The sequence below is a fragment of the Lolium rigidum genome, chromosome 2 (assembly GCF_022539505.1).
Source record: "Lolium rigidum isolate FL_2022 chromosome 2, APGP_CSIRO_Lrig_0.1, whole genome shotgun sequence".
Taxonomy (NCBI): domain Eukaryota; kingdom Viridiplantae; phylum Streptophyta; class Magnoliopsida; order Poales; family Poaceae; genus Lolium; species Lolium rigidum.
This window is the reverse complement of record NC_061509.1, coordinates 188972849-188988935: the sequence shown is the minus strand read 5'-3', so window position 1 is coordinate 188988935 and position 16087 is coordinate 188972849. Positions and strand designations below refer to the sequence as shown.

General features: G+C 45.1%; 1 protein-coding gene across 1 annotated transcript; it reads left to right on the top strand.

Annotated features, from left to right (window-relative positions):
• The first annotated feature begins 2622 nt into the window (after nucleotides 1–2622).
• Nucleotides 2623–12615, top strand: LOC124687857 (G-type lectin S-receptor-like serine/threonine-protein kinase SD2-5). Its single transcript, XM_047221589.1, has 2 exons — nucleotides 2623–3354; nucleotides 11309–12615. Exons 1-2 carry the CDS (start codon nucleotides 2684–2686, stop codon nucleotides 12504–12506), a joined length of 1869 nt encoding a protein of 622 aa, XP_047077545.1. The 5' UTR covers nucleotides 2623–2683; the 3' UTR covers nucleotides 12507–12615.
• Nucleotides 12616–16087: the final 3472 nt, after the last annotated feature.

The following is a 16087-nucleotide window of genomic DNA, read 5'->3' as shown; positions in this document are numbered from 1 at the left end:
GGCAGGTGTCCCATCATTTCCTCCTACAACGATGAGAGCCTCAACGGTCATCTTCTTCCCACGCATCTCACGTCCAAACTGTGCTCGGATGCATCTTCTAACATCCAAAAATTCTCTATTGACCATGTCTGTCACTACAACTTTCATCGAGTCGCAGCGCGACACATCGACACCGAGAAAATTCGTCGCGTACGACGTCTCCATAAAACACTAACAAAGTTTCCATCGTACCTACCGCACAATATTTTTATAATTATATTAGATTACAACACAATAATATTTAACATGTCATTAACATTTTTAAATAATCATAACACAACACAATTAATTACTCCACTTAGTCCTAAGATGCACCATTACTTAGTCTAATTATAAGAGATTATTATTTACTACTCCCTCCGGTACAGATTAACCGGCGCGCCTGGCAAAATATGATGTTTCTAAACACAGACTATTTTAGGCGTGTTTGCATTAACTACCGTCACGATTAATTAGGGAGTACCCCTCTTCCAACGATTCTCTAGTATTCATATCCCTTCCCCCGGTGTGAAAAGAGTAGGATCCGCATGCGGTTCTGATGGAGAATTGATGCTGAGCCAATGCATGCAGATTAAGCGCGCAGTTAGTGGGCAGTTTTCTTTGGATGATATGCATGAAATTTTCTACAGCTCACAAAGGGTGGGTCAAAGCACGACTACTAGGCTTCCCTAATTAAACGCCTACAGTTAACGAAAAATATTCAGCTCGGGCTAAGTCCTAATATGCACCATTACTTAGTCTAATTATAAAAGATCATTATTTACTACTAATGTTCACCGTGTCAATGCATGCAACCGCAACACATAAAATAATAGTCTATGTCCTAACATTTTTTTAACCCTGTCTATGCATGCAACCGCAGCACATGCACTAATAACACAAACTAATTATATTACATACCTAATTACGTTCTAAGTACATAAATAAAATATAATAGATCTGCTTGTTAAACTCTTACCTTGATATATCTTTTCTGCAGCTAAATCAGCTCCTGCACCGTACACATAATACTTGAGAGAGAGCTGAGAGTGAGAGTGTGAGCGAGCTGAGAATGAGAGTGTGAGTGTGAGTGTGACCAAGCTGAGAGTGACAGCGTGAGAGTGTGAGTGTGAGTGTGAGCGAGCTGAGTGTGAGTGTGAGTGTGAGTGTCAGAGTGAGTACGCGCGTAGACTGTGAGAGCTCAGAGTGAGGGTGTGAGCGATTTAAATAGAAGAGGCTGAATGCATGTACAGCGTGTACAGAACTCGCACTCAACGCAGTATCCGAATTAATATGTAGCAAACTTCAGTCAGCCTCGCACTCAACGCAGTCACGAAAATTAGCTCACTCAGCCTCGAAATAGAATCAATCAGCTAAAAGTCACCGCATGCACAGAAATATTCGAGCGGGAAAGCAGCCTCGGAATCAGCGCCGTTAATCTCTTTAATCAGTGCAATGAGCTGGTCGGCCGGAAGATGCTGTCGGCGCGCGTGGTGGACGCCAGATTCTGGGCGCGGTCGCGTCGGCGCGCGTGGTGGCGGGGCCTGCCGCCACCGCCCGTGGAGGCATCTCCACGTCGTCCTGCCGCCGCGGGGTCCGGCGGCATGGCCCACCAGGCGACGAGGCCAGCCGACGGCGCGACGGACGGCGACGGAGCCCGGTAACGTGCCGCCACCTGGTGCGGCGGCGGGTCCCTGCCGCCCCTCCCTCCGGCGGCAAGCGCCACGTGTCGGCTGGGGGCGCTGCCGCCACCCAGCAGGTGGTCCTTTTTGTCAATTTGCCTCAGAGGTGGTCCTTTTTGTCAATGAATTGGGGCAGGTGGTCTCTTTTGACAAAATTTCTCACCAGTGAAGGAGGGCATAACAGCAGCACCCTAGCTCGCCAGATCTGAGACCGAGATGGTCAATACAAGGCAGAGCAGGGAAGTTGTTGTCACCGGATCAAAACTCCGGCCACCACCGGCCCTGGAGGAGGAGCACCACAGCGGCCAGCCCACTGGCAAGAACCGAGGCCAAGCTAAGAAGTACCTAGAATATCACGCTAAGAAACCTCCATTGTGAAAGGCCTAAAGCAGAGAAACATCATCAAGTCTTTGCTAATTTACATGTAGAACTGTTCACACTTCCACGCACAGTATATTTAACCGTGTATGATGAGGAAGCTCATCGTCCACCCTTGTAAATCGTGTGCAACAGAGAAGTTCGGCCGTGTGAAATGTTCTGTGGTAGTGAATGGCTAAGGTATACGCGATAAGAGTTTATGCTCCGGTTGAAAAATTGCGCATGACCATGTCTACGCCAACCTTTTTTAGCATCGCCGTCACCTGGGGCATATATCGCCAACATACTCGTATAAATAACGTCCTCTGATTCAGCGCTACAAAATGTGTGTGAGAAACAGCTACGTAATTAAGAGAAGCGTTGACATGGTTGACGGCATGATGGCCAGTCAACGAGGCTTCCATTCCAGGCTGCTTGCCCCCAAGACATAGTTTTCGCTCCAGCGTGTTAAGTTTCTTTCAATGTTGAAAAATTCTACGCAGCTCCTATAAGATTCGCAGAGACCACAGCTGTCCTGCTTACAGTAGCTCCACTATTACTTCTTCCGATCTGTGAGTCGTCACAAGAACCTGACTATAACTCCAACTTCCAGTTCATGTTAACCGATGCAAACACATATGCTAGCCACAGGTGCCTCTTCCGCTCTCCTCCTACTGCTGCTCATCGTTGCCACCACCGAGGCCACCATACTAAACATCACCAACCGATGCTCCTACACCGTGTGGCCAGCCACTTTGCCCGTGGGCGGGGGCGCAAGGTCACTCGAGTCCGGGCAGGTGTGGACACTGGATGTGCCCGCCGGCATAACCGGGTGCCTCTGGGCGCGCACGGGATGCTGGTTTAGCAGCAACGGCAAAGGGTCATGTAAAACGGGCGACTGCGGGGGTGATTTTGCCTGCAATAGCTCAGGTAAGCCACCCTACACTGTTGTCGAGATCAGAACTAGCAGCCCACAAAACTTGTTCGACATCTCTCTTGTCGACGGCTTCAATGTACCCATAGAAATCCTGCCGGTGCCGGTGCCGGTGCAAGGAGAGAAAGAGTGCAGCAAGGGACTGCGGTGCGCGGCCAACATCACGTCGCAGTGCCCAGAGGAGATGAAGGTGCCCGGGGGTTGCAACAACACATGCACCACCGGAACTGGCTCCAGCAACTGCACCTACTCAGGCTTCTTTAAGCGGATGTGCCCAGACGCGTACAGCCGCCTCTCAGATGATTCTGCTACGCATTCTTGCCCAGCGGGCACCAAGTATCAGGTCATCTTCTGTCCCCCAATGAACCTAACGATTTTTTTTTTGAAGCTGTACAGTGAGTTTCCTCACTGCTTATATTTTTATTGATTTTGGGTATAAAGAAAGAATACAAAGTGCTAGAGAGTAGCACTAAAGAAGCAAAAAAAAAAAAAAAAATCTAAACTACACTAAGATACAGAGTAATCATAGAAAATTCGTTACCCAGGCCTTAAGGCCAGAATAGGATTTCCTCTTGGCTTTATAGATCAGAAGTGCCAATTCCTCCTTGAATTTGTGCTTGCAACGGTAGAGGTTAGGATCAACTCCTTTGAAAATGAATTCGTTTCGAATCGTCCAAATAGACCAAGAAATCAGCATAATAATTTCCATGAAGAATGGCTGTTTTATCTGTACTTTTAGGCTCTGGACCACCTCTTGAAGTACCAGATGTCCATTAGAAAGAGGTAGCACCCACCCAGGACATAAGTATTGCCAAGCAATGAACCGCAAAGGGGCAGGTGAAGAACAAGTGATCCCTTGTTTCCAAATCAGCTCCACCACACATGACACAAGTGTAGTCAGGCAAGAAGAAGCGCTTGCGCTGCAACATGGCCCTAGTATTCAGACGATTGTGAAATAGAAGCCAAAAAAATACTTTGTGCTTCTCTTGGCAGCAGCTTTTCCAGAGCCAAGAAAGGATAGGTAACACAGGTCCTTGGGTCATCAGATCCTTATACATAGATGAAACTTTGTAACCTGGGGCAGCCGAAATTACTGTCCACTTGTCTTTCTCCAATGAGATTTGTGTGTCTTGGATGAGACCTAAGAGCTGTTGATATTCTTCCAAAGCCTGAGTAGTCAAGGGTAAGTGGAACATAGATGGAATGTCTTCAGTAAGTAGTACCATCTTGACTGAAATTGTGGTGTCCTTGGCAAAAGTGAAGAGATAGGGCCATTTTGTAGCAAGCACTGTATCACTCCATAAATCTGTCCGAGAAGAGAACAGTTTCTCCACTATGCAATGCACAAGTTGATTTTGCCTTGTAAACCTCCGTGTTTTTCGGACAATCCCTCCACCAGAAGGAAATCTCTCTTTGTCTGAGTGGTGGCAGAGCATGCTGATAGTAAGACTCCCATACTAAATGTATCCAAGGAATATTTTCTTTATTGTAGAACTTATGGAGATGCTTCAAAAGGAGGCAGTTGTTCTGAACTGACAACTTGAGCACACCCAGACCACCTTGTGCTTTAGGACGACAAACTAAATCCCAAGAGGCTAAGGGAGGAGTTTTACTGTTGAGATCTTTATTTCTCCAAAGACAATGACGTCTATATTTATCACATTCATCAAAGACCCATTGATACAGTTTCAGTGTACTCATAGAAAAAATCGGCAATGAGGACAAGACTGAGTTTAACAACCTTAATTTGCTTCCATAATTAAGATACATAGCACAAGATGGCAATCTTCTTTGCACACACTGTATAAGTGGCAGGAAGTACTCTTTTGGAGGCTTGGAGAGACCGAGGGGCAATCCTGGGTATATAAATGGGAGGTTACCAAGCTGACAATTAAGAGCACTAGTGAAAAGACTCACTCTATCATCAGGGATGTTAATGGGAATCAGGTTGGATTTGCCATAATTAACTCGCAGACCAGTAGCCTCACCAAACCTCTGGAGCAAATCTTTTAAGTAATGCAACTGAGAAATATCTGCTTGCATTACAATCAGTGTATCATCAGCATATTGCACTATTGGGAAGGCAGAAGAACATTGGAGAGCCAGAGGCCTGTGAAGAAAGTTTTCCCTCATAGCATGATTAACCATGGTTTGCAGAGTATCAGCTGCAAGGACAAAGAGTAAGGGAGAGAGGGGATCCCCCTGTCTAACCCCTCTCCTACATTTGAACAATGAACCAGGAACTCCATTTAACATCACTCGAAGAGGTTGCAGAGGCCAAGATCTGCCTCGATCCAAGAACACCATATTTGTCCAAAGCCCTTTTTTTCCGAACCTCAAGAATGAAGGAATGATCCAGACTTATCAAAGGCCTTCTCAAAATCCAATTTGAGGAGAACAGTTTCCTTTTTACTTTTATGACGAGAGATGAATATATTCATAAGACCATGCCAAACAGTCCTGAATAGTCCTGCTTTTAATGAACCCATATTGATTTTCATGAATGAGATCCATAATCACCAGTTGCAATCTATTCGCAAGCAGCTTTGTGATAAGCTTAAGAGTACAATTAAGCAGAGAGATAGGCCTATAATCATGCACTGTACTTGCATCATCTTTTTTTGGTACAAGTGTAATATAGCAACTGTTAATGCTCTCTAAACAGAGGTTTCCCTATGGAATTGATTGCATAAGTCATAAAAATCCTTCTTGATAATGGGCCAACATTTTTGCAGAAATTCAGCATTGAACCCATCTCGGACCGGGTGACTTATTATGAGGGAAGTCAGCAACAACCTCATCTATTTCCTTGGCTGAAAAAGGTTCTCCCAAGAATTCCAAGTTTCTTGAACTATTCAGCAAGCTTGAGATATTATGAGCACCAGAAGTGTTATCTGTTTGTCCCAATCTTTCTTTATAGGCCTGCAATAGCACATCAGCCTTATCTTTATGCTCTGTGAGAGTGACTCCAGTAGGAGTTGTAATAGACTGAATATGATTCTTCCTCTTTTGTGTAGTTGCCATGGAGTGAAAGAATCTGGAATTTTCATCACCAAGAGTAATCCATTTAATTTTCCCTCTTTGTTTCCAAGTAAGCCAATTGTTTTTTTAACGTAGCAGACTAGATGAAATTTCATAGAAATTCTGAATTGTCTCTCCATAGAGGTAAGGTCTCTAAAATTTTCTATAGCATCCATGAGGGAGATAAGAGCATTCAAATCATCAATGTCCTTATTGACCAAGGAAATAGATTCTCTCCATTGCTTCGGATCTTTTCTCGGGATTTTGAATTTGGCGAGTGATCCTCTTAGCGAGCATCTCGCATAATGTATGGACCGAGTCCAAGAATTTTCTATCGAGCCGTAAAATCGGGCATATCAAGCCAACTGTTCTCAAATCTAAAGACTTTGGATTTTGGTATGGAGGTTTGGATGGAAATCACACAAGGCACATGGTCAGAGGTTGTCATAGCTAAAGGAGTAGCCATGGTATTGGGAAAAGTGGTTGTCCATGCCACAGAGGAAAAGAACCAGTCCAACCTCTGAAGAAGAGGGGAGTTCTGCATATTGCTCCAAGTGAACTTTCGACCTTTAAGTGGAATATCCACTAACCCTAGATTACTGACAGCTTCATTAAACAAAAGCATTTCATTGATATTTCCACCTGCCTTGTTTCTATCCTGAGGAGATCTTATCAGGTTAAAATCTCCCATAAGAAGCCAATTCTCATCATCTGGAATAACCAAACTGTTAAGCCATTGCAGGAAGATCAACCGGTCACCGTCTTGACAGGGAGCATAGACATTAGTGAGTGTCCAAAAAGTATCCGTTTTGGTTGATTGAAATTCCACCGAGACAGAATATCCGTTCCGATTCACACATCTCCCGTAAAAAACAGCACTATCCCAAATGGTAACCAACCCTCCTGATCTTCCAACAGAGGGAGAGAAAGCAAAAGAATCAAAGTTACTTGGGCAGAATTTTCTCAAGATTTGTAAGTCAATATGTTCTCTTTTGGTTTCTTGGAAACAAATAACATGACAGCCACTTTCCTTAATTTTATTGAGAATGAGAGGCCATTTCTCTGGGTCATTAGTGCCCCTAATGTTCCAGTTCAAAACTTTCCAAAATAATTTATCCATGGGAGCAAAAAGAGAGTCGATCACAGGGCACACACGTAAACCGTAGCCATAACAACCGAAGCTTGAGCAATAGGACCATAACAATTTTAACATAGATAGTTCTAAAATATTACAGTCCACAGCAAAGGGGAAGTCCAAAAGATAAAGAGACCTAACAGGCAGCCATAGGCCCCATAAGACTACCAAAAGAACTGCAGAGTGCAGCATATAACTGAACAACTTCCTCATAAGCCAACTATTTCTTCTTGGACTTCTTATCATCATCTGAAACTTGCTTCTTAGAGGTCATGGATGGCTTCTTGGTAGACCTAGTCTGCCTTGAAGTGGAGCTACTTGCAGCTGGCTGCTCTTCATCCTCCTGGACTTGAATATTGAACTTGGTGCAAAGGTTTTTCACTACTGACTTCTTGATAGGAGGGGCAACTGAAGCACATGCAAGGCAGTTCTTGTCAAAGCATGTTTTAGCTCTGAATCCCTTATTAGCAGCTGAAATTCTGGGACTTCTCCTCACATCTGAAGCACAGAGAGGGGCAGAGCAGACCTTCCTCTTGACTCTAACCACTGAAGTAGACACAGGTGGGGCAATCAGAGGCTGACTTTTTACAGACTGAGGAGTTGAGAAACCTTGGGTGATGTCCAAGCAAGCTTTGCTAAGAAGGCAAAGGGGTGCCTTTGATGCAGGGCACTGTTTAGGGAGCACAAAATCCCTAGAAGAGGAATTAGAATCCATATCACTCAATATTTGCCAAACCTGTGACTGCATAAGTTTCTTGGCCCAATCAAAGTCCTCTGGAGTAAGCAGCTTGGCAGTGAAGAAATCAGCCCATTGGGCTGGCACAGTGACTGATATATCTGAGGCAGTGGTGGGCTTGAAGAATGAGGCCCAGGCCAAAGTACCTTCCTTAGAAAAAAGAAAGGAATCCTGAACAGGCTGAATGTGTCCTCCTAATTCTGGCATTGAAAGGTCATGGACTTGCTCTTGAATAAGAACCATGCCAATGTGAAGGTTTTGCTGAACAACACCTTGATTAACCACTCCAAGAGCTGCATCTGAAGCATTGGATGCATCAGTACTGATGGTGAGAGTAAGATCACTCTGGTTATCTTCATCCCGCTCCGCATTTATGTCATTAATCGGTACATTGACAATCACCGGATTAAGCATTGCAGCAAGGTCTGGCATAGGGAGATCTGGCACTTGATGAACCTGGGGCTGCAGAGGGTTGAGGAGATCATTCAATTCCATGAATTCCCCATCATTCAGTTGGTTAGGCAGATCATTCAGATCAAGCATAGGCTGAGGAGGTGGCTGATTAAGGTTGAGAGCAGGACCATGCTGTCCAAAAATAACATCCAGAGGCTGTCCAACATGATTGTGCTGACCAGCAAACCCTCCTTGCTGCTGAAAGAGGGGTTCTTGTTGCTGTTGTGGGAAGAACTGCTGCTGCTGGTGCTGAGGAGCCGGCTGCCATTGCCCCCAAGGATTACCAGGGTGCTGTTGATGTTGCTGTGGTGGTGCTATAGGCATAGGGTGAGGGGAGGAACCATCTGCTGGGGGCATGTCTTCATCTGCAGGTGCAGCTCCCAGGAGCTTTTGACTCAGAATGTATACAGGCACAGACCAAGATTCAGCAAACATACCAGTACCATTGGAAACAACACAGCTGTGAGGAATGTGGTGGAGCTCCCCCACACGAACCTTAACAATCAGAGCAGCATAAGAACTAAGTTCCTTGTCCCAATCAACCAAGACACCAAAATCACGGACAGCACCTCTAATATGTTCATCGGACCACAAATCTGCCGGTAAGCCAAAAGCATGAGCCAGCATTCACGATTATATGAGTAAGCTCTATGATTTATCCCCTTGTTGTGCTCTACAAATGAAATCTGCCGACCTTGATAAAGGTGAGGGCTACGCTCAACTAGCCAATCTCGATCGAGCAACCGAACTAACACGCACATAGGCGGAACCCGGGGGACATCGCTGCGAAATCTAAGCGTGCGATGTGTCTCTTCTTCCATAAACCGACGGAGGAAGTGTCTAGTAGTAGCAAAAGGATGGTCACCTGGGAAATCTGGCTGAATGGTCGCAATGGCGAGGTCCTCGTGGCGCAGACGAATAGCCCCAGCGACATGGCTGCGGCATTGCTGTGGTCTGCCATCGACATGCAGCACCTGATAGTCCCCGGGGAGGAACGGCGCGGGGTCGACGGCGAAGTTGGCCATGAGTTCGGCACAATCGGTCCCCAATGGAGGCGGTACCGGCGAGGTGCTACAGTGCGCGCCAGGGTTTGGTGGGGGGGATTTACTGGGAGATGAAGGGGCAACGGCTTGGCCTTGCTTTTGGGGAGAAAGAGGAGCAGAAGCTGCCAAAGGTGAACTGCGCTTATTTGGAAGAAGAGATAAACTCATGGTGAGGTCCAAAAGAGGCTCTTCCATCTGCACCCTTGAGCCATTGATCGGACGGTCAGCATTGTCTCCCTGAGATTGCAATCCATTACTGCCAAAATGAACAGCTTGAGCTTCCTTTTGTACCCAGCGAGTTTTTAAGCCCGAATCAGGATAAAAGTGGCAGTCTATTTTAACATGACCTTCCTTATTACATGAATGGCATTTAATTTTTTTCCGACAGTCTCGTCGCAGGTGTCCAAAGGAAAGGCATCTCGGGCAAGCTGGACTCAAGTTGGGCTGCTTTGGGCCTTGCTGCGTCGATAGGCGAGAATTTTGCTCCGTCCGAGCAGCAGCAGGAGGCCGCCAGGTTGGGCCAGCAGTAGGCGGTGGATCAATTGGAGCCTGGAGACGTTGGAAAGCAGACACACGCTCAGCTGGCATTTCAACGGGCTGCTGGGTCGGAAGTTGCAGACGATCAAAGGCCGAAATACGGGCCGCGGGCTGAAACTCCTCAGAGGAGGTATTCAAAACAGGTGCACTAGGATTCCCGCTCGAGGTGGCCAGCGCAGAATAAACCCTATTAAACACCGACGAGGCCGGAACACTTGATTGAGGAGCTGTAGTACTGGGGTCACGGCAAAAAATGGCAGCCAATTGAATATCCGTTAATTTCTGCGCAATTAGGGAGCGTAGATCTTGCAAATCCTTTGGCGAGAAATCATCTAAGGGGGAATACACCGGCTGATCCTTGTGATCAAAACGGAAACAGTTCAAAATTTGTGCGTAATCATAGCCAGCAGAGATGGCAGCTTCAAGGTCATCCTTCTCCCAATCAGTCAGGCGGCTCAAAAACGAGTATTGCTTCAGGACAGGCTGTGAAGCTTGGGAGGGTTTCATGGCAGATCTATTGGCTGGTCCAAGAGGAACAGTATTCGCTCCTGATAACAGATGCTCCTTGAGACTAGCATTCGACTTTGGCTTAACAACCGACCAGGATTGCTGTTCTTCCAATTCCCATTGGCGAAATTCTCGAATAAAGTTAGGACCACCTTTCCCCCATAGAGAGAAATAAACAACAAACTCTGAACTTTTGAAATGCCGAAGATTATGCACAAAGAAGCCCACTTGCTGACTATGAACAGAGAACCTGTAAGATCTATCTCGCAGATGAACGACATTGAAATCTTCTGCAATACCTCCCAAACAAGATTGCAGCAAATGGCTAACATTGAACGGATCAAGCCACAGGGTCGATCGACCGAAGGAGGCAACCATAAAAAATTCCAAAGCAGAAGAGGTAGCAGAAAACGCAACTGGGCAATGGAACTGACGCCAGATTCTGTGCTGAATGTCAAGGCCTGGGCAGAGGTCAAGCTTTGGAACAGGCGGGGCATTAGCCGCCTCTTGCAGAGAACTAGGTTCCGGCAAATCAAGATCACGATCACCCACAGAAATGCGATGGCATGGCATCTCAATAACCATCCCAGATCGAACAAACTCATTAACCTTAAGAAATCGGGTATCAACGGATGCACCCTTGCCATCAAGCAGAACTAACCTCCGAGCCTTAGGGCGAAGGTAGAGGAATCCATCATAGGATCGGATGGGCGGAACCGAGGAGATGAAGGAGGAGTAAACCACGGACCAGCGCAAGGGCTTCTCCATAGGGAGGAGATCAGGGGGACTCACCGGAGAAGAGACGCGGGGGTTGAGGCGGCTAGGCCACCATCGCCGGCGGGGCGCCGCTCAGATCCAGATCGCCATGCCCGGTCGCCATGCCCCGAACCTAACGATTTCGCCTGCAGCTGCTCGTCCTGGTCAAAGGACCAGAGTCAGACCGACAATTGTTGCTATTGCCATTGGAGCTAGTGTAGGCAGCGTTATATTGGTGGCCGTGCTGTTCACAATCACTTCCTATATACGTACACGAAGAGCACAATGGAAGCACCAGCTGATGGAGGAAGAGCATGAGTTTGGTGGGGAGCTACAAGGAACACCCATGAGGTTCACGTTTCAACAGCTAAAGGTAGCAACTGAGCAGTTCACTGATAAGATTGGGGAAGGAGGATTTGGGTCTGTTTTCAAGGGACAATTTGGGGAGGGCAGTATTGCAGTAAAACGTTTGGATCGAGCTGGCCAGGGAAAACGAGAATTTTCAGCAGAGGTTCAGACAATCGGCAGCATCCATCACATCAATCTGGTGAGATTGATTGGTTTCTGTGCAGAAAAATCTCATAGGCTCTTGGTATACGAGTATATGCCGAGAGGATCCTTGGACAGGTGGATCTACCGTCGACATGACAATAATGCTCCTCCTCTGGGTTGGAGCACACGATGCAAGATCATTACACAAATAGCTAAGGGCCTCTCTTATCTTCATGAGGAATGCACAAAAATAATTGCTCATTTGGATGTCAAACCACAAAATATCCTATTAGATGACAACTACAATGCAAAACTTTCTGATTTTGGACTGTGCAAGCTCATCGATAGGGATATAAGCCAAGTGGTTACTAGAATGAGAGGCACACCTGGATATTTAGCTCCTGAATGGTTGACTTCACAGATCACCGAGAAGGCCGATATCTACAGGTTTGGTGTTGTGGTCATGGAAGTCATCAGCGGAAGAAAGAACATCGACACCTCCCGGTCAGAAGAGAGCATCCATCTCATTACCCTACTGGAAGAAAAGGTGAAGTACGATAGCTTGGTAGATTTGATTGACAAGAACGGTAACGACATGCAAGCACACAAGCATGATGTAATTCAGATGATGAAACTCGTGATGTGGTGCTTGCAGATTGATTGCAAAAGAAGACCTATGATGTCCGAGGTAGTCAAGGTCTTGGAAGGCACCATGAATGTAGAAAGCAATATTGATCATAACTTTGTTGCAACAAATCAAGCGACTTTTGGCATTGCCGGAAATGTGACATCCTCAGTTCCACCGCTAGCTTCACATGTATCAGGGCCCAGGTGAATGGGACACTCCTGCAATATAGATAGTTAGATGATGATCAAGCAATTTTCCTATGTAAAGGAAAAGTCATGATCAGTCGTATTTTGTCAAATTACAATAATCGAAAACCCTTTACCTTCAGTTAATGTGATTTTTATTGCTTTGTTCAGTTATCTGTGAAAGGCAAATCTGTTTCGAGTTATTATATTGGAAACTTGAGAGCAGTAGCATGTTTAAGAATGTTCCTACAAAAAGAAGAGAAATGCACATAATGAAAGCAGTTGGGACTTTGAGAGACTAATGAACACCGACCAATTAGTGGCTCATGTGGAAGTTAAGTTCTCTGCAATTTGAATAGTTTTAAAAATAAAGTTTGTGATGTACATCGAGTTCATAAGTATAAAAAGAAGGCACAGTTTGCTAAAAATAAATAAAAGGATGGCTTGAACCTATCATAGTAAGAGAACTGTTAAATGGTAAATATATTGAAAGTTTTACTCTCTTTGGACCAGTGACCAGTGCATAACTCCTCAGCTCCGCCTCTAGCCTCAGTCATATCAGGCCCAGGTGATATTAGACGGCCCCACATCATAGCTTTTTAGATTGTGAGCAGGAAGTTCTCTTATGTGGAACAAATCAACAAAGCCCCTGGTCTGTGATATATTCTAAAGCTACTAAAACCTGAAACCCCTTATCTCGAGTTAAGTTTACCTGCAGAATACCTCAATATCATAAGCATTTTTAATCACTAAAAATGGAACTCATTGTTACTCCATTGTTCAGTTTTTCTCAGTAACACAAATCTGCTTCAAATGATCATAGTGGAAATAAACAAGTTTTAAACAGCTCGTAGCTAGAATTTAGCAGATAAATGCACAGAATGAAATCAAGTTGTAAGTTTGAGGAATAACTAATAAAAACTGATTGATTAGTTAGCACAATTGCTTTTAAATTCTACACCATTTCTACTGGATTACGACATAGTTAGGTAGGATGAAAATAAAAAAGATACTTGGATGATACATTGTTTGGGATTTGACAGGATGTGCATCAAGAACAACTAATTAACACTGACGTTCACAAAAAGAACAAGGATTTTGCCACCTCGTCAGCACGTAAACCAAGGAGAATGCTTGGTTGATGACATAGACCTGAGAGTTGACGGCATGATAGGCGAGTCAACAAGGCAACAAGGCCTCTTGGGCTACTTCAAGGAGCTGCTGCCTGCTGTCAACTTCCTGGAAATACCTTTAGCTATTCGTTGCTGCCTTCAAAGTCTAGATTCCAGCTGTCACTGTGGCGATAACGCATAAGGAGCTGCCGACTACTGTCACTGCTGTTAGCATCAGCTTTGCCCCCAAGTACTTCTTGCAAACTGATGGTCACTCTAGGCTGTGACTCCCTCCATGTTCCAGATATGACCGTATCAGTAAAGCATGGAGAGCAGATGAGGAACAAGCCAAAATGTGCAAGCAATCCAACAAATTTCCAAAAATAGGAGCAATCTAGCAGTAATTTAAATATTTCAAACCGACAAAATGATCAATCAAAATATTGTATGGATGTACACATGTACCTGGAGAGGGACTAAAACAAGTGAACAAGTTCCCTAGTCTATCAAACAGTTCTTGGGCTCTCCACCTCCTATCCCTCCACATGATCCTACTTGCCACCACCAACAAGGCCACTACATTCATAATCATCAACCGATGCTTCTACATCGTGTGGCCAGCCAGACTCCCAACCAGTGGGAGGTGGCATGCAGCTTGATCCAGAGGAGAGATGGGCTCTGGACGTGCCCGTTGGCACCAAATCCGGGCGGGCACGGGCTGCTCATTCCATGGAAAACTGGCGACTGCGGCGGTTTGCTCCCTGTGCGGGCCATGGTCAGCTGCCCCAACACGCTTATTGAGTTATTCTTCTTGCCCTTCCTCGGATCCGTCAGAAGGTAGCGTGCAATGTCCAGCTCCAGCACCGACCCTCTGTACGGGATGAAGCGGTCGCCCTGGAACTCACTTGACGAACGAGTTGCGAGACGAAGGCGTGTACATCGAGGGAATGTAGGGCCTCGAGCCGCCGCCCCCCCCCCCCCCCCGGAGCGGCGATCCCGACGTCGCCACCGCCGCACAAGGTCGGCTCTCCTCCGGTGACATCAGGTCGGGGACGCCGGTTCGCGGACACACGGATCTTGCGCGCGAGGAGGACCTTCGAGAGCTCGGGAGCGAACGAATCGCTCGCTCGGGAGCTTCGAGCAAAGGATTCGTTCGCCCGCGAGCTCTAGCAAGCTTTGGCGGGATTTCGTGGTGGATCCGCGCGATAATGTTCTTGGCAGTTTGGCGGGGACGCGGTTTTTCCGATGTTCAATCGGCATCTGGGACTGTTTATTTTTTAGAAAGCCATGCGGCGTGGTTTATTAATTTGAAAAAATAGTTACTACATCTATCTATCTATTATATACTAAAAGCAAAATAAGGGTGTTTAAAATAGAGACACTCGGTTAATCCACATCATCCTAATTATTTTAACTGTTAGATCTAAATTATGTGGCTAGGATTTATCGAAAGATTATTAGTTACGTAACAGCGTAGTGTCCGGTTGACACATAAAAGAACATTTGTACGTGTCATTAGTTCCCTTTATTGTTGGATCTCGTGCCCGTGTTAGTTAATTTTGCAAAGAATTTTTTACGTCAGCAATATCTATGGAAATAGCCAAGTGGGTTAATGAAAAGAAGTAAAAAAAAGATATACATGGAAATAGGCCAGTCAGTTTAGGAAAAAAAAAGGCAACTATCTAGCTAGCCCTGTTGGCCTTTGGAAAATCAAACTGTACATGGAAATAGCCGAGTCCGTTAAGGGAAAAAAAGCAGATTTATTTCCGTCAAAGTTACATGGAAATAGGAGAGTCAGATTATTAGAAAGAAAAAAGGCAGCTAATTTATCTGAGCCCGTTTGAAAAATCAAACAAAAGATAAGAGTCCATCCATGATTAAAAAAAAGAGAATTCACAAGCAAGCTAGGGGTCCTTAGGATCAGAATTGCTATAGCTTAGTTCGTTCAGAAAATAAAATGCAATGCCCTATCTTATTGCTAGGTTCTTCAGCATAGCTAAGTCCATCATAGAAAATATAGATGTGATACAACAGCGCGGCTTTAGGGTAGAAATATTTTCTACGATTTTAACTTGTGTTATTATGAAGTATAATGATTAATACATGGTTGAGTGTGAAGATTTATAAATGTACATAATTGCGTGCTTGAATATACAAAAAAATACATTCAATTTTTTATTTGACTATGAAACACAAAATAGATACAAATATTCTGAAACCCGGGTTACTAAAACATTTCACGAAAGGTTGGAATATCATGCTCTTCAAATAATATTAGAAAAATGCGAACGCCTGATTATCAAATTTGTTTAGTTTAAGCATCTGCTCAATATGGTTAGATCTCCACACATTGAACTATTATTTTAAAAAACTTGATATTACAACGCCATTATATGTAGCCTAGAAGTTACGGACTTGATCTCATATACACTACAACCAGTATTGGACTAGAAACATCAGATATGCTTGATTTTTAAACACGGACAAAAAT